The 27,321-nt window shown below is 44.6% G+C and overlaps 1 protein-coding gene across 1 annotated transcript in view; it reads left to right on the top strand.

The window, feature by feature from the left end:
- NRTN (neurturin) overlaps positions 1 to 7,235 on the top strand; it is a 183,439-nt gene extending 176,204 nt beyond the window's left edge. Inside the window, exon 3 of the mRNA XM_086947252.1 lies at positions 5,883 to 7,235. Coding sequence (XP_086803378.1) covers positions 5,883 to 6,331 — 449 coding nt within the window. The 3' untranslated portion in view covers positions 6,332 to 7,235. The remainder of the gene's footprint in view (positions 1 to 5,882) is intronic.
- The last annotated feature ends 20,086 nt before the right edge of the window (positions 7,236 to 27,321 follow it).

The raw sequence follows: 27,321 nt of genomic DNA, 5'->3' as shown, positions 1-27,321 counted from the left end.
TAAGCACCCAAGGGGTTAAAGAAGGAGCCAAAAATGAGTCAGGACACATCTCTCTCCCCTGTCTTATACACTCAGTGTAAGTAAAAAAACAAGCAGTGTGATGAATAATAATCGATTGACAGGTGACATAACAGTATGAGGAGGGATACGATTTAAATTGTGTGTTTTACTATTTATACATCAGTTTAACCCCTTCCATGCTGCCGTCGGCCATTGACCGACGGGAGCATTACCTCCCCAGTGCCCCGCCCACCCTTTAGAACCCCCGCACCGCGACGGACAAACCGCCGCGGTTAAGGCGTTAAGTGTTGTATCGAAAAGTGAATATATGTCTAACACACATGAGGATGCATCAGATGAAATAGGCACCAGGAGGGCTAAATTAGGAGCCGATCTCTGCCACAGTTTTTGGGCACTAGTGTCTTAAATTGTTAAAGAGCTGGAGCAGTGTTTTTTTACCACACTTGACAGGGGTAAATTGTTGCTCGTCATGGAAACTTTAAAAGCATCTGCGACTTTTGCCTGGAGATATAGTAGTATTTTTTTATATATCTTAACGCCTTAACCGCGGCGGACATTCTGGCGCGGGGCGTTCCATTGAGTTGGCGGGGCCGCCTCGGCCAACGGACGTGCGCAGCACTATGGAGGTAGTGCTGACGATGGCCGATGGCTGACAGAAGCAGAGAACTACTAAGGGCCAGTCAAAAATGTTGTGTTATCTGGCCCATGTCTCTTCCAATGGCTGGGCTTGTGCTGTGGCTCCTAGGGCCAAGCCCAGCCAATGGCTTGGCTCTGTATGGCTATCTTCATGAATTTGGTATCTTCTCCATACAATGGTGGGAATTGAAGAAAAAGATAAGCACATTGTGAGCTGTTCAAAAGACACTCGTGTGGTTGCTGTAAGCATGCTTCCTTTATACGGTTTCCTCTGTACCTGCTCAGGAGCAGCCTGCCTGCTGAGTAGCTGTGGCAGACGCTCTGCTCTAGGCCACCCCGGGAATCTAAAGGTGGCACAGCGATAACTAAGAAATATGAAAAATGTTTTGGCTGGGGCATCTGGCATTTAGCGAGTCAGATGGGCCATACAATACTTACAAAATTGCTTGACCATGTAGCATTCATACGGGATTTCAGAAAGTTTGCATCTTTTTGTAACGGAAGTAGATTGAATTAGAATCGGATTCACTTGCATCTAACTATTATCTGCCATTGGGTGCAGAGAGAAGGCTTTTTTTAATAGAATAATGGACCCTAATTCTAACAAACGAGTCACGTTTATGACAGTTTACCACTTAGGTGCTCATGACGGCTCCCGGCCGTCATGAGTCACGGTAGGCGTGAGCTCATGACGGCCAGGAGCCGTTAGAACGGTGCCCCTCCGCCCACGTGCGATTAATTCCCCGACTGTGAGGGCAAATTAATCAGTGGGCGGAGTTCTGACAGCTCCAGGCCTCCATGAGCACACGCCCCACCACAGCAAAATTCGCGCCACAGCGAAGGGGTTAAGGATACTGTCATCATTTGACGAGAGATTTGTGAAAAATACTCTATAAAGCCAATACATGGGGATACGCCGCTCTGGGGTAATCCAGCATTTCCTGGGGTGTTCTATGATTCAGCCTCAGCAATTTGGCATAGGCTTGCTATATTGGGGGTAGGGCAGTTGTTTGATTTAGATGGGTTACGTACTTTTACTGGTTTACAAAACGAGTATGATCTTCCTCGACATCGCTTTTTTAGGTATCTACAACTGAGGGATTCTTTTTGTACTGATGTCAAGGCAATAACTGAATTAAAGACTTCTAATATCCTGTTTACTGTTTAGAAAGGGAAAACGGAAATCATTGATCAGCACTGTATATCATGGATTTTGTGTGCACAGGGAGGATGATAGCCTGCATTTAGCATCTGAATGGAGTTGACTACGTGCTCAGGAGGCATCACCATCTCAAATCTATAGGCCGTTAGAAACAGTTGAGGGTTCTGTGCACTCTGTGAAGCTCAAACTGCAACAGCTTAAAACGGTTTGCGTGTTATATTACACACCTGAAATATTTACGAGGCTGATTACAAACTTGAATCTTGACAAAACTAGAAGCCCTACTAGAAGGCTACAATCAGCAGATATTCTGCACATGCTGCATGCTTGTCCTGTTTTAAGGCAATTTTTTGGGAAGAAGTGGGCCGGATAATCTCAGACGATTTAGTATATGAATTACATCTAACCCCCAAGGAAAGTATGTTAGGATATAGAATGGAGTTTGATGTTGGGCTGAGACGGCATTTGTCTATACTCATAGTATCCATCAGGCTTTGCTTAGATAGATCTTCGGTCTTGACCACCCCCCCACGGTAATCAAAATAGTTGGCAATGATACAGCAAATTCACAATCTCGTACTTGCCTTAGCTAGAATAAGGGGGTCCCGACCTATCAGGGGGATCGATAGAATCTGGGCACCGTTCAATTGGGGGTATAGATTGAGGTTTACCAAATTCTGTAATATAAAGGGTCTTTTTCTTCTGTCATATTCTTCTTTTCCCACTTGCTGTTTGTATGTCTTCTCTTTTTTCATTTCTTTTTCTCTGCGTATATCTTTCTGAGATTCGTATATTGAATGCATAATAATACAATAGAATGTATATGATTTTCAATGGATTATATGTTCTGATCAAGACTGACTTAATAAAAATTTAAAAAAAGAAAATATCTAAAATAATGGTAATAAAAAGTAGACTCAAACAAAAAAGAACACTAAACACTCACAGAGAAACGAGATGAGGACAGGAGTGGTTACTGGCCTGACTGACTGACTGATGGAGTCTCACAACAGTAATGGTTAAACATGAACCTGCAACAAAATCACCTTTGCAATATTAACTTTCACTATATCATCAAAGTGAGTAGATATAGAGTTATAATAGTAAATCTGCACTTATTTATAAACTTACCTTGGCAACATAGTATAGTCAATACTGTTGAATTGATAATCATGCAGATCAGTATATTTGCAATTGACATTGAGACTAACAACCATTTGGGAGTGTTAACCATTAAAAGTTAATATCTTACCAAAATGTAGTGTCTTGTTCATGACTGTTACATATAGAATATTGTGAATTGATACTGAGACTAACAACTATCTTAGGAATGTTTACCAGTTAAAAAAATTACATATTGCCAAAATTGAGTTTCCTATTCAAAGCTGTAACATATAAACAATCTGGTGAAATATTTACTAAAACTTTATCAAAGTCCCAACACTGTTTATGCTTTTATTTCTAGCTAAATTCATGCCTAGAATACGTGGGGAAAATTAATAGAGCTAAAGTTCAATTGAGAAATAATTCTATGTAAAAATGTAGATGGTGACTACCTTACTTAAGGTATATTATACATTAATGTATATTCACATAAAAATCTGAGTATGGATCCCCACAAAACCAACAATAAATATTATATGCTCAATTTATGGTTGTGCAACCTGCTACAAGAGATGTAGAGTCATAGAATGTGCACACCACTTTTTTTTTTTTCGAAGCGTGCAACAAAAGATAGAAAACAATATTGATCTATGACAGTACGTGAAGACTGGGAATAGCACACTTACAATAATGTATTGCCATTGTGTCTAACGTGGAGGTGCAAAGGTTTGTGAGGGGACATAGCAAAAGATAACTTACCTCTATTTCAAACAGTTACTGGAATTGGTTCAAACAGACCAGAATACATTTCATACATTAAGAGATATTTAAGGAATGCACTGAAGAGTGCAATAAAACATTACAAAAAGGGACACAAAATAGCACCCATGAGTGAAATATGAAATAATAGAAATAGATTTGTTAAGAATCTTGTTCAGCCATAATATAAATTAATAAGATATTCACAGGCCTAACAGTGCCATTACACTTGGCCAGTGGCTATTGAGATGGTCCGTAGGAATAATGTGGACTACTCAAGAACTTTCTTATCGCTTTACATGCTTACTATAATTCTGGCTAAGTTGCATCTTTGAACATACATGTGGATATTCAAATTTACAAATATTTCCAAAGGTTATATGCGCTATAAAGGCAGTACTGTGATTTTCTTTTATGTAGACGATTCCAAATCAATTTATTTGGTACACAATATTTGAGCAGAGATCCTAATTAACCGTGTAGGTTTGGAACGCTAATATAGGGATGATTATTCTATTGCTCAAAAGACAATATCTAGTTATTGGTTTCACCAAGGCCCTCCTACCTTTTGTGAATGAAGAATGGAGGAATTTAGGTTTTGTTTTATAAAATTGAAGGCGAAAATTACTTTGGAAAGATATGATGTTCAGTGTGTTACTTAAATTAGGAAACTTGTTCAAAACATACTTTGATTTTTTGTAATGATGTGCCCATTTATTCAAATACCTTCTCTTCTGACGGGCAAACTGATTAGAACGTATCCTGTGTTGTATTCAAGAATCCTACCTACAATAAGCTTGCACAGTAAAAGTGGTAAAAATACATAAAAAGTGTCATTTACAGAAAACGGAAATCATTTGTTTATGTGTTTAGCCAAATGACAGTCCACCATTTGTACTGTCAGTATAAGATTCCCAATGAGCCATTTCAACCAGTTACAACAAAGTCAAGGACTCCGAGACCTCAATTCGACTAACATTCCCTGTACCCACTTGGCACCTTAACTGAGTTGCTTAGCCAATTGTGGCGTTGCTGCAAATGCCTCATTTTTACACCAGTGCCTAAAGGATCCATTAGTCTTTCAGAATTCTTACTGTCTTGACTCTGTCTTGACTCAATTGAGTTTATACTCATAGAAAACCATATGAAGGAAAATAGCTGCATTCTGACTATTTAAAAAAGAACACTGAAATAAATGCATTTTTATTGCTTCTACCAGTTCTTTAGAACACAGTGTTCAGTGATGTTGTGCTACATTGACCTCGGTGTATGAGAAAATTACAACTGGGCGTCACTAAGTCAGCTAATGAACCAGTATACGTTTGATCTCCACAAAGGACATTTTTGTAATGTATTGTTTGTAATGCATTTATTACTTACAAAGCACAATAGTGAAATATTAAAATGCAGTTTAACAGCATCCTCACGAAGAGCACAGACTATAGTTATGACTACATTAAAAATTAACAAGGAGATCTTCAACATTTTCTCCAAAAATACCTACATCCTAACCACCTAAACCTACTTTGCCAGGGCACATTGCCATCATGGCCAAGGTCAGACACTTACTTCTGTCAAGATTAGGAGAACATCTGCATCCGAGTTCTGAAGGAGACAGAAACACAAACAAAATTAGTGGTGGTGTACACGATGTGGCATTTCCACATATGAAAACATCTTCCCAGAAGACAAAAAATAAAACTCCCAAGTGCACCACTTGAGGTAATGTTGGATGCTTAAATGTACCCAAGAAACATTTAATTTTATGAATTTCACACACAAAAAAATGTACTCCAAACAGAGGATGATTTTTTTAAAACAAGTCCCTCCTTTCAGAAATGTATATATTTTCATTCAGCACATATTATTATTTAACCTTCATAATATTCACATATCAGTTACTCAAATTGTTTTTCAGCCACTTCAAAACTGCTGGATACAACTGAGTGTAAACATTGCGAGGTGATAAAGTCTTAGCTGAAAGTGAGCCACCCAACCAGAGAATGGATATTAGGGGGGGGGGGGCAGTAGGAAAATGATTCATGTTGAACATACATGTTACTTACCTGGTGAAAGAACAAGTTACCTTATGTTGAGGGAAAAAAAATTAAATTGCTTTGGAGTTGGTGTTGTCATGCAAGCTTTAAAACATTATGGACACTACTAGAATAAGTAATCATTCACTTTCCTTGTATTGCAGATAGTGCCATGTTTGAAAGTTACACTGAGGGAGAAATCCGAGAACTTGTATCTACACTTGTGGAGCGCTACCGAGAGGCAATGAACTCTGGAGAGGAGGAGCTGCCATCTTTCCCGAAAGGCGTGAACAGGATGAAACGAGCTCGGGCGCGGCACAAACCTTGCACCCTGAAGGAACTTGAGGTTAGCGTCAGCGAACTAGGACTGGGTTATGAATCGGACGAGACCGTCCTGTTTCGATACTGTGCAGGCACTTGTGACACTGCACTCAGGAACTATGACCTCTCTCTTAAAAACATGAGGAGCAAAAAGAAAATTAAGAAGGATAAAGTTAGGGCCAGGCCCTGCTGCAGGCCACTTGCGTATGACGATGACGTTTCGTTCTTGGATGTTCACAACCGATACTACACAGTCAAAGAAGTATCAGCCAAAGAGTGCGGGTGTGTTTAAGGAGAAAAGTCACTCTTGAATAAGGCAACAATGGATTGAAAACCCAAAGCAATGGCTGGGAAGGATGAGCTGCTAAGCGTAAGGGCCAGTCACCAGAACTAATGCCATGACTGGGCTGCTCATGGACACAGAAAGTGGACATGTTGTATGTGTCTTGATGTCCAGTAAAGAATGGCTACAGTATAAAGTCTACCTCAGTTTTGTAGTTGGACATAAGGGGCAACCACAGAACATGTGTTTGGTTGCATGTGTTTATGGCATGTACACGACAGGATGTTGAGGAGTATTTCAGGACTTCAGCCTAGGCCTCCACATATCTCCCACAAACACGCGTCGGAGAGCTGAAAAAGGTGGGCAACAGAATCTCATGTGAAGTCATAGACGGAGGAAACATTAATTTCATCTGTGAAACTTTCAACTATCGGGTCCCTAATCTGCAGTATCGTAAACATATTTGGACCAAATAATCTTTAAAAATAGTTTCTTTGTGGTCCCTCATTTCCAACTATTTTATTTAAAATGGTGCCCATGTGTCTAACTCCAGTGAAATGTCCATGCCAGACAAGACTATGATTATTAGCAATTGCAAAAGGTCCAAGCCCATTTCCATGGCAAAAGCCACGGTCAAGATATAATGCACGGGATTTGAAGTGGTTCAGACATAATGAGATCTAAGGCATTTGCTGTGACTTCCAACTGCATGTAGAAATACACTTTTATTCCGCCTAGATGTGGAAATGCAAGAAATACTCAGTTTTATCTAAAGACCATATGATACCATTATTTTATTGAATAAGTATATAGGCATTATTTGTAAATGTACAGGATTATATATATATGTATAAATATATGTATATGTATAAATATTGGTGGAGATTTGCAAATATATACGATATCATGACTTCCCTGGCATTCCTTTCATTTTTAGAAAAGGCTCCAATAATTCCTACTGTAATAGATTCCCGTATGTTTCTGTTCTCTAGCATGATTGCTCTCCAAAACTAAATCGATTGAACAAATGCTGCCATGAAAGCTCACAATGAGCACCTAAAGAGGTCTAGAATTGGAAACTATGGTTATGAAATTATTCCTGACCATCAGACTATATAACAAGGGCCAGCAAATGTTTCCTTTTTTTTATTTATTATGTGATTGTTATAATGGATCTTGTGCGGTTTAATCAATCGTTATGAAACTAATAGTAATTAAAGTAATGAGTGAAATTTGGTACACCTTGAAATATTTAATGTGATTAGTGAATCAAAATTAACTCAAGGCAGTATGATTAATGTGCTTCAGAGAATGAATGAATGATATGCAACTCTGAAAATCGTCTATCGGATAGTTAAAAGGGGAGATAAAAAATGTCTATGATATCACAAAATATACTTCCAGCTGTGAGTTATGGCCACTGTTCCATGGAACTTACTGCTAGAATTCCAAATAAAATATTTATTTAAGCCTTCTTATTCATGCATCTTAGAAGAAAGATACTGTTTAAGTAAACATTGATGTGTCGCTTTTAGTAATTTTTAAGTAGCAGTGGCTTTCAGATACCAGCGTGATGCCTATTATGGGTTATATCATTTTATCTCAATACATTTCAGATTAATGCAATTTCTGGGAAACATTTGTGTTTGAAATTAATTTCAAAAGAACTACCAGATTTCTATTTGGTTGAACTAATTTTCATTGAAAAATTGTTTTCGTTTTTATTATTTTTTCCAAATTAGTCCAAAATATTTTCAGAAATACATTCAAATCTAAAGCTGTTCTAAACTGCAACCCTATCTTAACATCCGATTCTAGCATGAATCTTAACCCTAATAAAATTCCTATAACACCCAAATGTTGGACCTGATTTAGAATTTGGTGTATCTGAAACTCCGTCACAACGTAAAGGATATTCTGTCTGCTGCATTTTAGTGCCATGGGATATAATACATTTGTAATATGGAGGACGGGATTTCTCTCAGAGAATCCTGTCCGACAAATTCTAAATCAGGCTCTTTGTTCCTTATAAAAATCTTATTGTCAATATCAAACCCTAACCTTCCCTAAACTTTATCGAAATCTTGTTCTTACTGAAACATTAACCCTCACCATGACTCCTACATTTCACTAAACCTTAATCTAATCATTTCAATAACCTAGTCTTACCATTACAATGTTTGTGTCTTTCTCACCCTAATTTACAAAAACTGTGTTTATATAATTGGTAAATTTTGATTTTGAGTATCAATTAAATAGTTTTTTACCCTTTTATAAGAAGCCGTTTTCGTTTGAGGCTGAATCACCAGAGTTCAGTTGTACCCTCAAAGAAGAGTTACACATAGAGTCAAAAGATGTTTCCATTGTAAGTAGTACATTTTGAAGAAACACAAAACAAAATCATAATTGATAAATCTAGAGTATGTTTGTGGCACCTTTAAGGAAACCTCTGTGTCTGCATGCGAATAAAAGAAATTATAAGTCCAACAACGTGTTATCACTTCAGACCCTAACTGTTAATTTACAATAGGCTAAGGTATCCAAACAACAAACACTTCCTACACAACAGAAGCATTAAATCAGGAAGTAAATGTCATTGGGTCAACAAAGTAAATACATCAAATAACACACACTGAATCAAAAATTTGCTAGCATTCGCGCCAAGAATTTTCAATTCTATTAAGGACACGGAACCTTCGGATTATGCTTCTCTATTCTTTACTGCAAAATCACAGCAGCCAATAAAAACACACAATTAGTTTACATTTACTACATTGCCCATGATGCTTTCTCATAAGCCACGCCTCCACAGCCCATAAGAGCCGTCTGCACAGTCCCATAATCCTCTTTCTTTGCAGGGAACAAAAGTCCAAGAATAATTACATCCTCCAACGTGGAAGAAAACCAGGAATCCTTTGAACATGAACTCTTGAGAGCATTCAGCTTCTAATCAGACTTCTTATCTGATCCTGAAACAAAGGAAAATGAGAAAAAACCCGTAACCACTGTATAACAAAACCATGTCATAACATTATTCATGGGCTTGTAAAAAAGGGTTCCAAAGACAACCAGTAACCAAAGACCCTTTTTATGTTGCCCGGCGGTATCGCCTCTATGACCCACCAATGTTAACCAATGAAGAAGCGGGCGCTGGAGACGGGAAGGCAGGAAAACGAGGATTTTATTCTCTCCGGAGGAGAACACATCAATTCAGACAGCAAGTATCGTCACGAGGTGCTCTAACCACATCTCTGAGGCCTGGCCTCTTATACTAGGGTTTTATGACCTTTATTGCACATAACACATTCTCGCAACACTTTAGTATTTGAAAGAACATCCTCGGAATCTCCCCTTCAGGCCCGTTCCCACATACATTTACAGTTGGATTCCCCACCCCGGTCACAACAGGTGATGGTTGTCGCACAGCAGGGCATTCCGCCGATTCACGGAATGCATGGGGTTTATCGGATCTCATAGGGTGGGGGCTTTGATCGGCTCGAGGGTCTTTTGATGGGGAGGGGAAGCTTCCTACTGTACGGGGTAATAAACAGTATCCGCAAGGCCAGGTGGCGGCCTGGGAACAAGGAAGACGAACGGGGATACAGGAAAAGGGGGTTTGTATCAAAAGGATCTGAGGCCATGAAAGGAATGAGGGGAGGTGTCGCGCTGGGAACAGGATGGGATTCTGTGGTGAAGCTGCGCTGAAGTGGGGTTTATGACCCAGGGCATGAGAGAGCGGGGGTTGTCAGTGTGCGGGGGGATGCTTGCGAGGTTAAGAGAGAGAGAGAGACGCGCTGGCTATCAGCGAGGGGCAGGGAGGCCATGGTGCTCAAAATGGCTGCCGCTTTACGCGCACAAATGGGCTCGAAAAGGGGGCAAGATGGCGCAGATAATGTTCACCAAGCTTGTACTAATTTTTCACAGTCCTCCCTTTAACATTTCCAAGACATCTTGCTGGCCTATTTCCTATCTATACCTATTGCAGCGGTCATAAGTAAGGGAGAGGGGACTTAGGCAAAGGAACTGTGCATATACATCATATTATAAACATCACATTGAAAAATCTCATCATCTAGTAAACCGGTTCATTGTTAAGTTGGTTGTAGGAAAAATCATCGTAATGCAATATCAGACTAGAATTACGTAGTGAGGGCGTTGGGTACAGATCATAGGTACTTATAGTCATTCGAAATAGGAGCTGGTAAGTTATCGTATAAGTAAGTCCTTTTTTTTCTTTTTTTTTTTTTGTACTCGGCGGGAGCATAGTCAGTCCAATGATGATTGGGAGAGAAATGAGATATAATAAAAAATAAAAATCAGAGTTCTCAGTGTCTAGGCCGTCTTCTGTTGGCACTGTTGAGCACCTGGATTACCTATCAGCAGAAATGTTCATGTGGATTGAGTCTTTGGAGGTCTGCGGGCAGGGGTACATTTTGTTTTGTTTCGCCAGACCCCATAGGAGAAATGCGCTACGGTTTTGGAGCAGGTGCACTTTCTTTTGTAACGCAGAGCATAGATTTGCAATAAAAAATGCGATTGTTCCTGAATTGTGAGATCTGTTTGTTTCTTGAATCTGTGTGGTGAGCATTTCCAGTCGCTTCCATCATCTTCAAGGCGTTCAGCAGCGGGTAGAACCGCATACTTCGTTCATCTATTCTTTAGAGGCGACCCTTGGTGGAGTTCTAGGTCACCGTTCTAAGATTAACATAGTTCGTGGTCTACTTAGTCGGAGCTCCCTCCCTTCTGACGCAGGGAGTACTCTTTTCTGGGTAGCTCAGTAGGATCTGGAGGAACTTGGGAGTTCCGGTGGAAAGGTGCGGGTGTGAACGGTCCTTATGGTAGGTCGGAGGAGGGGGGGATGGAGCAAGGCCAGGTCGGGAACAGATCAGGGGGACGGAGAGTTTGCGACAGGCGGGTCCGTAACCATGTTCAGAGAGCGGGGACTTTTGGCACACGTTGATCATAGAGCAGGGGCTTCAGGTCAGCCCTTTCCTTAGCTTTGTCTGAAACAGTGCCCCGTCCTGCGTCTCCTTACTGCTGTGGTCTCGCCTCGGCCTCCGTCGCTGATGTTCCACAATCCGCAGTCAGGCCGCGTGCTCCCACATCCGGTCTCTTTCTCCTCCGACAGTGATACCCTTAAATGAGTTTTGAAAAGACAGTCTTTAGAGATATTGCAGAAGAAGGTAATTACATAAATCTATTTCTCTCCCAACACCAAGCAACTGGGGTAAGCACTCGCTACATTGGAGATTCTTGCGGTTAACGTATAAACAATTGATGATGGGTTTGCTGGATTCCTTACAACTTCCTTTTGCTGGCTAATTCTTTGGCGCTTTGATGGTTATTACGTTCATTTGTAATAGGTACGAGGTCTGGTACTCATTTATTGCATACGTCTATTATAGTAGATGTCGGTTCTTCCGGTAGAGACCCATTTCCCTAGTACGAGTCTTGCAAGGCTAGGCTGGCCTTCAGGGCCTTGTATTTTACAAAAAGTGCAACGTGCTATTCACCACAGTCTGATGAGCATCCTTCTGAGGGGTGAACATAGGCTAAACAAGTCTGCATTACATAAAAACATCTTATTTACAACAAGGCTTACTGCAACAAGTTCTTTCGATTTTCAATCTAATTTTCAACTTTGCACACATCTTTCTAACTTTCTATATAAATCCTCGCAACCTGGTTACTACAAAAACTCGGGGGGTGGTTTGCGGTAATTATTGAACTTATCCTCGGGGAAGGAGGGATCTTATGGAAAACAATTAGGGACACAGTGAAATTAGAGCAGGGGGCGTTTTTCAGGCTCTCGTTCAGGGCAGCTGACACCAAACTGGGGGCATTTTGGGATGACGGAGGTGTCTCGATCATTTCTTACTGTTCGGGGTGTGGAGGCAATTTGGAATGGAGATGGTCGCATTACCACAGACATATTTTATCATAGAAGCCACTGACAAATGGTTCCCTGGCTGCGGGTCAAATTTAGGGAACCTCAGTCGTCTTACCTGTCCCTTTCCTATTGGCCAATTTAAATTTCATCCATATTTAGCAGAAAAGGAGAGGTAGTAACGTGGTACCGATACAATTTATTTAGGACAAATTTGTGCAAATACTTATGGTATTTGGGGCCAATCAGGAGGTGCACCAGGTTCGTCAATTAGGTGCCAGTCGCTAGGAAGAGGGAAAGTGTGGAGGGGTGAAAGAGTGAGAGAGAGAGAGAGAGAGAGAGAGAGAGAGAGAAAGAGAGAGAGAGAGAGAGAGAGAGAGAGAGAGAGACAATAGGCCAAACAGTACACATGGGACATGGAGAATGACCGTGTATTGTTTGGGCTATTCAGTGCGTTACCCAACGATAGACGTTTCAGGTCTATGTTAGGATGTAGAGAGCATGCAGTTTTGGGACAGAAGAGCATTAGATCTGGTATAAAAAGGTCGTGCATTGGGTAGGGCGTCCTTTTTGTGTCGTCTTGTAGCGGTAGTCCGTTTTCATGCATCGGGCGTGACGTGGCTCCAGATTCCTTACGGTACCCTAATCGGGACCCCAATGTAATCTGCAGAGGGAAAAAGGGGGGAAAAAGGGGGAGGTGGGGGAACAACGTTCGAACACATCAAATGTACGGGCACGAAAAGTCCTTTACTTACTGCATACTCGTACTCATCTCTTCGGGATATAATCCTTAGGGTCTTTGTCTCTGCAGTCAAGGGGGGCGGGCAATGTGATAGGTGGTTCATGGGGGGTTCGAGGATGGCATGAAGGATCGTGTGTAGGGGGACGCTAAAAAGGAATCAGAGGTGCCTAGCGTGAGGTACCCGGTTTTGTAGATGTATCTGGCCATCGGGATCCTTAAATCATTCCCAAAGCTGTGAGGTCCTAAGGCATATCAGTTCTTCATTCAACCCGGTACCTCAGTACCTTCGACCACCATATCTTTATAACATTTCATCAATCACGCCGCTTTACTTTACCCATTCTCAGACGTCGAGGTCCTTCTTCATATGTCAGTCCCTGAGCTTAGTCGCATATTTTGGAGGCAACGTATCATACCTGGGATCCGATCATCAATCCGGGGCCGGACAATCATTTCTCGGATAACCTTAAAAAAAGAGCAGAACAGTTGCGCGCAGAAAAACCCTCCCGCCGATACCCACATTTACAAAAGTATGCGATGCCTATTCATAGTTTTTAAGACTTTTATTTGTATAATCATTCAGTACGTAAAATGTGAGAGCACAATCATAATTTGGCCTGATATGTCGTCGACGGAGGTACATACAGTAGGGGGTTATTTTATAACACAAGAACATGTAAAAAGGCCTAATTTATTATTTGCAAGTAACTAAAAATATTTCATTGCGTGACGAGGGAACCAGGGGCAATTTAGTTCATAAATGGAAACACAGTCAAGCTCATAGGAATCGTATTTCCTAGATGTAAACCGTGGGTGTGCATCATAGGCGACGCCATGTACCAGTTACAATAAATATCAAAAATAAATCGTTCATTGAAATCAACATTTTTACGGAACCCCTCTCAAACGTTCGCCAAGTGAACCCTCCTCCCTTTCCCCTCGAGTGCACAATGGTTCGTATATATCTTAGTACATCAAGTTTCATTAGTTAAGGAACACCACGAGGCGTCCGTTAGTTTCCATTGATACCGGCGCCATCTTGGGCGAGGCCGGCTTAGTCCGGAAGTAGCACCAGAGGAAAAATATCCTCGACGATTGGCGGTTGGACCAGGGTCCCTTTCGGCAGTTCAAAAGAAAATTGTGCTAACAGAGGGGCTGGTGGTGTGGACCGTCAATCAAGAGAGGGAGGGGGTAGAGTCTTTCTTACCGGGTCACGTTGATGCTCAGCCGGAACTTACTCGAGTTCGTTAGCCCATAATGTTCCTGGGTGGTTCAGACGGAAGCTGATGCAGACACGAGAGCACCGCCATCTTGTTGCTGTGCCGTGGTTATTTCATTAGTGATCAATGCAGCTGTTCCCCTCCGGAAGCCTGAAGGGGCTGAGGGCTCTTGGGACTTTGGTAGAATCTTCAAAGTCGAGGGGATGTTTGTCGATGGTGGGGGCTTGCGCCCAGGTGGGCAAGTGCCCGAGTTGCAATTTCGGACAAAGTTACTCCAGCGGCCTAGACCCGCCTTTCGAGGGCCCAGACGCCGTTTTGAGACCCTGTGGCAGCCACCTTTGTCGCATCCATCGGGAGTGGAAGAAACTTCTCGTGATGGCGAAGGACAGAGCATCATGCTGCTGGAGCAGGACATTTTGGTTCGGGGCGCCAGGGTGCAGCAATGGAGCCTTCGTCTGGGGAGGTGAGAGAGGCTCGTCCGTGCCGCCTTCCTCTCCCGGCGCATCCTACGCTGCCCCTTGGAATCAGGGGCGCACATGATGACCACCCTACACCCCTGATTCCGACTCTTGGGGGACCACTGTACATCCGGTGCTCCGTAAATATGCCCGTCGGACATTGTGTGTCCTGTGTTATGCAAGTATACCAGTCGGGTCTTGTATGTCCCGTGCTAAGGAAATATACCAGTCGGGCATTATGTGTCCTGTGCAGCGTAGGTATATGGCCGTCGCCCGGCTGGAAGACATCGGCGCCGGACCAGGGCAGGGAAGCCTCCTATCTGTGGAGGTGGAAGAGGCTCGTCCGCGTCGCCTCTTCCTCCCTGCCCACCCTGCATCCGTTCGCTGGAGGAATTTGTGATGGCCGGACCAGGAGATACGAGGGAGGGGGTCATTTGCAGCCGCCCCCTCCCTACTCGCGGCCCGGGGGACGCCATCCCTGGAAGGGCAGTATGGGAAGACCATTTCATTGCCTGCTTGGTGGAGCCTCCAGGACCTTCTCGCCAGCAATCTCCTTTTTGGCCCATGGTTGCTGGCAGGCCCCGCCCCACACGTGCTATGTGTTTCGGATGGGCGGGACCATCGAACTGTTACATTTCGAGGACTTCCGGAGTGAGCATAACATGTCTTGTATTTTTCCTATTAGTCAAGTTTGCTTTTTAGAGAGTTCTACTAGTTATTCTATTTACTGTTGGTTGTGTGTTTTTCTTTACCGTAATTAAATCCTAAGTTATATAATAGACGCTTGGTTTCCTTGAGTCCTTTCTCTAATGGGGGTTGTTTACACTGATCTGCAATTGTGTTTGGTTTTCAGAGTGGGGGAGCAACAGAGAGCAATCAGTCCCAAAACTCTAACATGTCGTTAAAATTGGTCTGACGAAATCTGTGCCATCGAGCATAATCAAACGGTGTGGTTCTATCTGTCCTGTCCGCACTAGTCTGATTGGTTTTTATTTCGCGCCTTTTCCCTTTCTGTCGGTCTGTCCTTTCTGTCGACCCTCCGTTCTTACCTATGCTCTGCAAAGTCGGGCATTGGGCTTTCCAGTGCCCGAGACGTTTACAGAAAGCACATTGGTTCTGTTTTAAATCTATTCGTCCTGTGCGTAGTGTCGGGGGATTACCTTCGGGTCGTTGTGTTCCGGGGTTGATTTGTCGGCACACTCCTTTACACCGTTCTCCTTTCATATCTACTCCTCGGGACTGCGCCATCGCTGGCCCTTCACCTTTCCTAAATTCGTCGTCTTCCCTTCGTCGGGTGGCTTCTTTGCGCCACATACCGAGACTATCGAGCATAATAGGTGTTGTTTCATTCCTACGAAGGGCTATTTCTACCGTCTCTATTTTGTCAAGATCAAAGGATCCTCTCAGTGGCCACTGACTTTCTCGATCCTTTTTCGTATATTTATGCCACAGCTCACTATAGGCTATAGCGATCAATCCATGCTTCACGAACATGTCCTTATTAGGGGTGCCTTCCAGCGGAGCCGGATGGTTCATCTCTAATAAGCGGTCCGGGTAAAACAGGCTACTAACCAGTGGGGAGAAGACAGGCATGACGGATCACAATGGGATAATAGTCAGCACTACCTATCTTATCACTGCGTGCAAAGACTAGACAGAATATTTCTATTCTACGTTGTTTGCACGTAGTGAATACCTCATGAATCAATTTCGATCAATCAATGTTAGGTCAAAAATAAAAAATCAATATGGTCAATGGGGAGAATAAGTAAGCTCGCTAAGGTTCGCGTCACCTACCCTTTCACTATATGTAAAGAGGGGACCTAATCTTCCCTGTTTTCAGACAGAGAATCTCCAGAAAACAATCTATAACAGTTAATCAATGGGGGGAAGGGGCAATCGTTCAGTAGGGGAGAAAAATAGGTCCGACGGGTGCGTACCTATCCTTCGCTGTTTATAAAGGGAGAGCCTGTTGTTTCTCCGTTTGTAGACAGTGAATCTCCAATAAATTAACAAAAAGTAATACTAGTATTTTCTCAACAATTATCGATCACTTTCAATTATCTATCACTTTCGCAATTCGTCGTGTTTACACGACCTTACCCGGACCGCATGGACAGTTTCTTGTCTTCCGAATCCAGCGCCCGATCGTCCTCTTCTCTCCGTACTTCTCGTGGCACTCCTGATGGTTCCCAGTCAGGACCGCAGATCACTCGAGAGAGGTCTGTTCGGAACCAGTGAAGTTCGGATGATCGGCTGTCAGACGAGGGTCTATCGGACAGGGTACCTTCCGATCGTTGCAGTCGTTCACTCTGTCGTCAGGACCTCTCCCACTGGATCCACGAGTCGCTGATGGGCCCCACGTTGGGCGCCAATTGTAAAAAAGGGTTCCAAAGACAACCAGTAACCAAAGACCCTTTTTATGTTGCCCGGCGGTATCGCCTCTATGACCCACCAATGTTAACCAATGAAGAAGCGGGCGCTGGAGACGGGAAGGCAGGAAAACGAGGATTTTATTCTCTCCGGAGGAGAACACATCAATTCAGACAGCAAGTATCGTCACGAGGTGCTCTAACCACATCTCTGAGGCCTGGCCTCTTATACTAGGGTTTTATGACCTTTATTGCACATAACACATTCTCGCAACACTTTAGTATTTGAAAGAACATCCTCGGAATCTCCCCTTCAGGCCCGTTCCCACATACATTTACAGTTGGATTCCCCACCCCGGTCACAACAGGTGATGGTTGTCGCACAGCAGGGCATTCCGCCGATTCACGGAATGCATGGGGTTTATCGGATCTCATAGGGTGGGGGCTTTGATCGGCTCGAGGGTCTTTTGATGGGGAGGGGAAGCTTCCTACTGTACGGGGTAATAAACAGTATCCGCAAGGCCAGGTGGCGGCCTGGGAACAAGGAAGACGAACGGGGATACAGGAAAAGGGGGTTTGTATCAAAAGGATCTGAGGCCATGAAAGGAATGAGGGGAGGTGTCGCGCTGGGAACAGGATGGGATTCTGTGGTGAAGCTGCGCTGAAGTGGGGTTTATGACCCAGGGCATGAGAGAGCGGGGGTTGTCAGTGTGCGGGGGGATGCTTGCGAGGTTAAGAGAGAGAGAGAGACGCGCTGGCTATCAGCGAGGGGCAGGGAGGCCATGGTGCTCAAAATGGCTGCCGCTTTACGCGCACGAATGGGCTCGAAAAGGGGGCAAGATGGCGCAGATAATGTTCACCAAGCTTGTACTAATTTTTCACAGGCTGGTCAGCTTTAGTACATTCTAGTAAAGCCGGGTGGGATAATCCTCGCCTCCGTGTCTTTAAAAGAATTGAAAATTCTTGGCGCGAATGCTAGCAAATGTTTTATTCTATTACAGGACCGGAGACTTCGGATTATGCTAGTTTAACGCTTGCCAAAAACCACTGGTGTAATATCTCCCACCGGCTTGTAATAAAACGTTTTAAAAGTTGATTCTGAAGACCAATCAGCACAACGCATGATATCTTGAATGTTAGAACCCAACATATATGACTTGGAGGCCATAGCGCCTCTGACTGAATGTGCTCAAAAACCTTTGGAGGTCAATACCTGCTTCTTGCATGATATATCGAAGTCATCTGGCAATAGTTGCTGCAGCCACTGGGTTAAATGGATTCTGTAAGGCAATTAATAGCTGAGAACAACCCTGAGACCTCAGTGAACTTGTACATTCCTCATAAACTTTTAAACATCGCACCACACATAATTTAGCATTGTCTGGAGAAGCACTGTAGTCAATGTGGGGTGAAAGAGTTTTAGTGCGTCCAGTAATAGTAAAAGAAACTCCCTCGGGAGTAAATACTCTACCTGTAATGTCGAGAGCTCTTACATCCGAAGAACGCCTACACGCAGAAAGGCATAACAACATAGCCAGCTTGGCTGATAGCTGCTTCCTAAAGAGGAGATTGTTAGCAGGCCAGTGATTGAATAAGGAAATGACAAAGGATACATCCCACAACCCTGTATACTTGGGCTTAGGCAGGTTGGCAACTTGTATGCCTTTAAGAAGCTTGCATACCACCGGATGCATGCCAACCGGTTTCCCGACGACCATTTTATGGCTCGCTGAAATGGCCGATCTGAAATTATTGACAGAGCGATAAGCAAGGTCCTCCGAAGCTTTATCTGAGAGAAAATTTAACACTTGGGGTAACTCTGCGCCCACGGGATCCAAATGCCGTTCCAGGCACCAATCCATCCAATTTTTCCAGGCCGAGGAGTAACGCTTCCGAGTTGAGGGGGCCCAAGCCTGCTTGATGATTTCAGAAGCTTTGTCTGAAACTCCTGGCATGTGCCACTGTTGCCGGAAAGCCTCCATGCCATCAACGTGAGGCGTCCCTCCAGAATCATTGGATGTTGCTCCATGAGAGGGCCCAGGAGCAACAATGTCGAAGTGGGGAGCATCCTGGGAAGGTCGCAACTCCACTGTAGCAACATTGGGAACCAAGGTTGAGATGTCCACCACGGTGTCACCAGGACTATCTCTGCCTGTTGTTTGATTACCTGTGTCATCACCATGGGAGTCAGGAGGAATGGGGGAAAAGCGCACTGAAGGGCGCCCGACCAATCCTGAAGGATCGCATCGGTCGCCAATGCCATTGGATCTGGCCTCCAGCTGAAGAACTGAGGAATTTGACAAGTGAGCCTGGAGGCGAACAAGTCTATCTGAAATGGGCCCCAATGGCTCTGAAGCCACTGAAATACTTTGGGGAGCAACTTCCAGTCGCTGTAATCCCTGAGATGTCTGGAATTCCAGTCGCCCACTTGATTGGACTGGCCCGGGATGTATTCCGCAATCACCGAGATCTGGTGATTGAGGCAATAGTGCCAAAAATCCTTGGCTATCTCGACAAGAAGAGACGACCTCGTGCCTCCCAACTTGTTGATATACCTCACCGCCGACACATTGTCCATGCGGAGTAGGATACAGCAAGATGTCTGCTTCGGGGATAGCGTCCGAATTGCGAAGGAACCCGCAAGAAGTTCCAGGCAATTGATGTGTAGTGACAACTTTTACGGGGACCATCTTCCGCCTGTGGAGATGTCCCCGCAACGCGCTCCCCAACCCCAGCGGCTGGCGTTGGACTCGATAACTAGTTCTGGTTTCAATCCAAATATCGCCCTGCTGTTCCACGAATCCATGTGGGCCAGCCACTATTGAAGCTCGGTCCTCAGTACCTGAGTCAACGGAATGGAGTCCGTTTAGGACAAGCCCTTCTGGAGATGTTGAATTTTTAGCCATTGTAGGGCCCTGTAGTGAAGAGGGCCTGGAAATATGGCCTGAATCGAGGAGGTCAATATTCCCACTAACCTGGCAATGGCCCTGAGCGAAACCATCTGTCTGCTGAGTAATGCCAGTATCTCCTTCTTGAGATCCCTCAACTTTGTCCTGGGCAGACATAACTGCGCTGCCAGCGAATCTATTGTGAAGCCGAGGAAGTCTATCGTCCGCGTCGGGGAAAGAACTGATTTGGGATGATTGATTACAAACCCCAAGCTCTGCAGTAACGCAGTCGTGAGCTGCAGGTGTTGCAAAAGGCTATCCGGATTGTGAGCTATAAGCAAAATGTCGTCCAGATAAATGATTAGTCGCACACCTTGTTCCCGTAGGTGTGCTACCACCGGCTTCATCACCTTTGTGAAACACCAGGGAACTGATGGGAGCCCAAAAGGAAGGGCCAAATATTCGTACCACTGATCGTTCCACCGGAATTTTAGGAAGCGCCGGTGAGGAGGAAAGACAGGTATGGAGAGATAAGCGTCTTTGAGGTCTAACTCGACTAGCCAATGCCCTTCCGGTAACAGGTCTGCTAATAGATGGATCCCTTCCATCTTGAAGTGATTGTAAGTGAGAAACTGGTTGAAATCCCCCAGATTCAGAATAAGTCTGTTTCCACCTCCCTTTTTCTGCACTAGAAAGATGTTGCTGCAAAAACCGTGAGGTCCATCGTTGCATGGAGCTATCGCGTGTTTTTGCAGCAAATCTGCAATTTCTTTGTCTATAAAACTACATTCTTGTAGGGAAAAATTGAGTTGTGCGGGAAGTTTGTGTTGAAATGGTTGGGAGTAGAACTCTAAGTGAAACCCCATGATTGACTGTAACACCCATGCATCCTGAGTCAGTTTCTGCCAGTTCTGAAGAAAATGCTGTGTGCGACCCCCCAAAGGTAGAAGAGAGTGGTCCGCTACACTCACCTGAAGAATGTTGGGCCTGGAAGCCTGCTCTATTGCTGCCGCTCTGGAATCGGCGTCGATTGAACCTGCGGCGAAAGGGGTAGAAAGTGCCTCCACGTGTCGAATCCCACTCCCCTCTGCCGCAACCAAAGTCGCCCCTTTGGGAGCCTTGGTTGAAGTTGCGGCCTGACGAGCGGCCCCTGCCTCATCTGGCCCTGTTAAAAACACCTTGCTGGAACACTCTTTTGATTCCGGACTGCGCCTTGTCGAGCGACATAAATGTTCCGACGTATTTAGACACGTCTTTAACAAACCGATCTCCAAAGAGATTTTCGTCAGCCAAGGGCCCGGGTTCAGAGTTAGCGAGCTCTGTGAGGTTGTTATCCATTCGCATTAGAAGCGACTTGCGCCTTTCTGCCGAAAGGGCGCAATTGGCATTCCCCAGAAGGCATATTGCCCGTTGGGTCCAGCCCGCGAGGATGTCTGGTCAGCAGGGGTAGAAGTGTCCTTGGCCACAAGGGCCATCTCCAGTATTTTCGCCAGAGGACCTACGACGTCTAATAGCTTGTCTTGACATCCAGGCCAAGCGCGGTCTATGTCCCTCTTCGGGTCCCTGGCGAATTTCTTCAAAAAGGTGAGAAGGCTCACATCAATTTCCGGAGTCTCCGCGACTTTGTCGGGTATGTCCGGACGAGGACATTCCGACCGAAGTCGGTTACGCACCTCCTTAGAAGAACTTTTCCTAAGATTTTCGTGCAGGTAGTCTGAAACTTCCGGAGGCGGAGTCCAGTCCAAGGACCGGGGAGGCATGATGTCAGTGGGATCAAACGTGAACGGTGTATTGGGAAGTTCAGAAACCGACAGAGTGGACGTTTTCGCTTTTTTCTGGGGAGGAGCTTGCTCCTCAGACGTGTCAGTGTCAGTGTCAGTGCCAGTAGAGGTAGTTTCAGTATCCATGTGCACCTTTTGTTTGCTTTTTGCCTTGCCACCAGCATAAGAATGTTCTCTCAGCGCACTGTTGGGCAGTGCCGACATGGCTTGCCCATATGGCCATTGCCGCCCTGCATCTGTGCCTTTATCAGAAGCCGAAGCCTCAGGTCTCCCTTTTGGCATCTCCTTGCCGTAACCATGGTGCTTCACAAAGCTCTCCAGCTGCCTCTTAATAGGTCTTAACGCAGCTGCCAATGCCTGATGAACGGTCTGAGGAACCGTATTCTCAATGGCTTTGTTAACTGAGGATTGGACTGAAGCATCCATAGCCTCAACCAGGTGACCCTCCATGACAGTCTCAGTCTGTCCGTCATAAACATCTTCCTCATCTTCATTAGGGTATCTAACCCAATCTTCCATGGCCACAAGTTAGGGATCAATGTAAGTATTGGTAATAATATGTAATAGTATGTAACTATTCACTAGGAGGAGTATGGGGGGGTCAGCCCACTTACACACAAGAATATAAACATAAATACTCAGTAGAGTTTAAACCCCCTCAGCAAAGCTGTAATCAACAGGTCAGTGACCTAAGTCAAATAACAAGAAAACAATATAAGGAGCCTGTGCTCACTCCGATATGGCAATGATTATTACAGCTAATTAGGCGATCCTGTAGCAGTAGCTGTTACTCCGAAGAAAATGCGTGTGGAAATGCTTTGAAAATCATCACCTGCATGCATAGCCCAAAGCGCGCCCAAAAGAAGCCCAAAGGGAGTCCAAATGTGCACGCTTGGGAGACGCACGTCTGCCGAGAGCCACTCAGCATACAGGGCGTGGAAGGGCCATGAGGGAAACCCAAACACCAGCGCAAGGAGCGCCACAATGGGGGCAAAACCGCCGAGAGATCAATATGGCTCAAGTGAAGGTCGGAGGAAGTGGCGAATGAAAGGTCAGTGGCCACTCTTTATATAAGCGACTGTAAGCGAGTCGTGCGCAAGCAAATGACACGGAGCACCAAAACAAACGTACGCGGGGAAATCTCCCGCTCCAAAAGGAAGCAATCAGCCTAAAATTAAATCGCGCATAAGCCGATAGTAAACAATCGTAAACATATAGCCAAACAAGCATATATTCTCAGTCAACCATCGATATAGCCACAACACCAGAATATACGATGTAAATGGTAAGGTGCACTTAACTCTTGCTGGGAGCAGCAAAGAAAGAGGATTATGGGACTGTGCAGACGGCTCTTATGGGCTGTGGAGGCGTGGCTTATGAGAAAGCATCATGGGCAATGTAGTTAATGTAAACTAATTGTGTGTTTTTATTGGCTGCTGTGATTTTGCAGTAAAGAATAGAGAAGCATAATCCGAAGGTTCCGGTCCTGAAATAGAATTTGAAGCTGAGCTGCATGTCACATCTGCAGTATAACAAAAGAACTACTTCATTCTCCATCATCAAAACCTAATCAAACACTTTGGACAAGGTAACTATCATTGAAATGAAATGGTTGTGGTGGACAGTCATTCCAAGCCGGGGCACGCCATGAAAAACACAATAAAGCTAGTAGGTGAAGAGGGGTAACTTATATCCCACTTGCTTTCACTATACTGCTTAATATAAGTTGTTTTTAAGAATTTACAACATAGCTAAAGCTGACTGCAGCCAGACCTAACAGAAAGGTGGGCACTTTCCTGATATGGAGTGTTTTGCAGACTTGTCACAAATGACACTACGTCATGGGGACATTCTTGCCATACGTTATCCATAGGTACTGACCCCCTAAAGATTAAGCAGTTTAGAGGCCGGCTCCTAGTTCATCCCACTGCTTAACTTGTCAAAAGAGGCACTATAATCTTTTCAGCCAAACATTTGATTGACTTTAAAAACAAGAGGCCATGAACATGAGAAAGAAACGAATTATTGCTGCCACGCATGGAAACAAAAAAGGGGCTACTGTCTTGCCGACGTCTGCAGGCATGAACTAGCCGGAAGGCAGGAGACGTGACCCCTGACGTTCAAGGTCACGGCTCACGCATTAGAGGAGAAACACTAGCCCGGCCCAGCAGCTTAGAGGGCTGACCCGTGGCCGGGGTCAGGGGGTGATGCTGGCTCCAGACCTTGCTCTTGGCTGAGGGTGGCTGAACAGGAACTGCCGGGGCTGATAAACCTCACAGCGGTTTGGTCTTCCTCTGCAGCCACAGAAGTAGCCACGGTTCACTTATCGACATCTTTATCCTGGACTCTCATAAAAGAAACCAGATGTGGAGGAAAGCGAGGAGATTTGTGAGAGAGAGTGTGCTTAGCCAGGGAAGGACTGTTTTTAATGCGTGTCCGGCATTCTACTTGGAAATCATAAGACATAAAGCGCACCGAGCATTTCACACTTTGAGCAGCAGAAATTCTCTGCAGTAAGTGCTTGAGCACCTGAGCAACACTGGCCGAATTTACATAAACTTTGCGTAACCCCTCCTCTCCACGGCTATTTTTTATTTTTACAGATTTATATAGCGCGAACTCGCCCCGAAGGTATTGGAGCACTTTACATAAGCACGTTACATTACACAAGGACACATTATTTTTTCTTTTTTTGGGTAGGCACAGGGAGATTAGGTGATTTGCCCAGAATCACAGAATGTGGAGTCGACCCCGAGGCTTGGTTTCCCTGCTCAAAAGTAGGCATCGAGCCCCAAGACCACATCTTCTCCCCTGGCTTTACTATTGTATTTCTCCATTTTAGCATCCGTACTTGGAGATGGAATGCATATGTCCTGAAGGCTGTAGGCTCTGCCATTGACCTCCCTGACTCCACACTCTTAGTGTCCCTACACCCCCTCCAATGTAGGTGTTCCCAGAGCAGTGCTTTAAATGGAATGGCACTGTCTGTTACGGAGTACCTGTACTTGCACTTCTCAGCACTCCTGCCATACATTTAATGGGAGAGTACTGGCACTTCTTGGGAGCAAACAGGTACTCTAAATAGTGAGTACCTACACTTCTTTATTTCCATTTAAAACACTGCACCACATACATATTTTCCATCTCCACCACTAGTTCCCATGACTTATGGTATATATACATATGTCCACACACCAGGATATCTCTATGCCAGTATAGTGTAGTCTAGCCTTATATGAAAAGGAAAAAAGACAATATAGAGCTTTAACCCCTTGCATGCTGATGACGACCCCCATCCGTCATGCACTACGGTGCTCGGGTGCTGATGACGGCTGGGGGCCGTCATAAACCCGCCCACTCGCGATTTTGCCGCACAGGCGCAGAATCGCGGCAGCATGCAAGGGGTTAAAACACATTTATTGCTGCTCTTCACAAGAATAGATGTATATTACTACCCAACTCATTGGGATTCTTTTCACCGACCATAGAAGAATGAAAGGCTCAGCTGGAATTCGAACCTGTGACCATGCGTTTAAACATGGTTCAGTGGAGTGGGTGCGTTAGAACATTGCGCCCCTCTTACAGGCTCGGCTGGATTTTGTGTTGGGATTCCAGAGTGCTGGTAACTCTGGTTGCAAACAGTGTAACCACAACAAAATCAGCCGATTATGAGTTTATGCCAGGAATGGGGAATAACAACGCAGACCAGGAGGGAGACTGAGGGGTATATTTATGAGCCCCTTCGCGTTGCACTCGCACCACACAACGTGGTGAAGGAGCAACGTATCATGAAAATTAGATTTCTGGAGCCACGCGAGGCCACCTTGCGTCGCCCCGTGCGGCTTCATAAATCTCAAGTGATGCAATGCAGGGCAGGTCATTATGTTGCTTTACTCTGTGCCAGGGAGGCGTTCCCATGGGCGATGCATGGGTGTTCCCACACAACATCTGTGGATTTTGACGCATTACTAGATTTGCTAGAAGTGGTAGAGCTGGGAATGAGTCAAAAACCTACGCCCCCCCCCCCCAGTGAGCAGTCACGAGAAGAAATATGTTTATTTCTCCTAATTCTTTTTGCTCTTTCACCTCTGGGATTGTTTTTGTGCCGGAAGGTGCCCCTTCCTGCACAAAACAATCCTGTTTACAACGCAGGTACCCTTGCACTGGGGGAAAGGGGGTCTGCGTTCGCACTAGGCAGCCAAAAGGGGGTCAACACAGGGGAAAAGGCAGGAATGCGCCGTATTGACCTAAATCTGCTCATTCCGGGCTTGACTTGCTGCACTGGACTGCATGACTTGGCCATAAATATGGCCCTGGGTCCTTTACCGTTTCATTTCCAAAATTCTGGTGATACAGCCACTGATATTTACCGCCTCTATGAGCAGGCAGAAAGTGTCAGCAGGAGGGTCAGCGGAGGGTGAATTGGAAGGCAGTTCAGGGAGGTCTTATCACCTTCTGATTCCCCGATGCTGCTGCAGGGGTCAGGTGAAGGCCGGCGTGGTGCTGCCCACAATCCAGCAGGCGCACTACCTAAAATGTCCATTGTTTCTGAGCCCAACATTCACAGGGCTCAAGTTCGTGGATCCAATAATCTTGGGCTCAGAGAGTCACTTCCGTTTCCGGGTTATCGCTCCAGGTGAAATTCCACCATTCGTATAGAGGGACTGAGCCACCAGACAGGGATCTCTAGCTGACCTTGACTTCACCGGTCTCCTGCTATTCGTCGGTCTGCTTTGAAGGTAACTTGTTTCTAATCTGTACCACATATTTTGCTTCTGGACACAGGATTTTTTTGCTGGGCATCTTGCTCTAATTATCCTTCATTTATGTGATCAGAGATTAAAACCCACTCCTGGAATGTTTTACGCATTTCTTCTCAGAATGTGCTATTGCTTTTCCTGTGTGGTTTTTGCTTTCAAGGGCTAATGTGTCGATTTACACAACTATGCATTAGCCTGATTGACTGCAGTGCCCCCCTGCAATTAGATGTACCGCATGTGGCAGCCATTTTGTTGGTTTCATGTTTATTGTTTCAAAGACTGATGATATGGATGTCTTTATGACTTTGAAAGTTTATGACTTGTGCTACCTGTAACCCTAATTCCCCACTTAGGGACCACCTACCCCCAGTGAGCGGGACACCCCAATATCTGGTGGGTTTGTACAGAACGGCACTTTTGCGACCAGCTTCACAATGGTAAAATAGTTGCACCTTTGCGTATTTTTCATATCTACAATATGCATAGACTTCCCAAATGCTTGCGGAATTCTTTCTGCATTGCAAATAACTTTTACATTCACTCGAAATGCGGAAGTAAATCTACGGGAGTAAATATTTGACTTTTGTCTAGTATTTTAATGAATAAGATTTACATTCAGTAGTTTCTCATGGAGAAAAAAATGTAGCACTAAAAATATAAAAGAATCTAGATTTTTTAGTAAGAGATGTACCATTGATTTTTAATGTTTCTACCTGCTTATTATAGTTTATGTTCTTTTTTTCTATCTTACTGCTTCGTAAGCTCGCCGCACCTTGAGCAAGAAGGCAGGCCTGTGAGGATCAGCATGACCAAAGCGAAATCCAATATACGCCAAAGCTATGGCTTGGACTCCATGACCAAAGCGTTTAATGTAAAGCCGACGTGGCTAAT

This window comes from Lissotriton vulgaris, chromosome 12, assembly GCF_964263255.1.
Source record: "Lissotriton vulgaris chromosome 12, aLisVul1.2, whole genome shotgun sequence".
NCBI classification, from domain to species: Eukaryota; Metazoa; Chordata; class Amphibia; order Caudata; family Salamandridae; genus Lissotriton; species Lissotriton vulgaris.
This window is presented reverse-complemented; position numbering and strand designations above follow the sequence as displayed.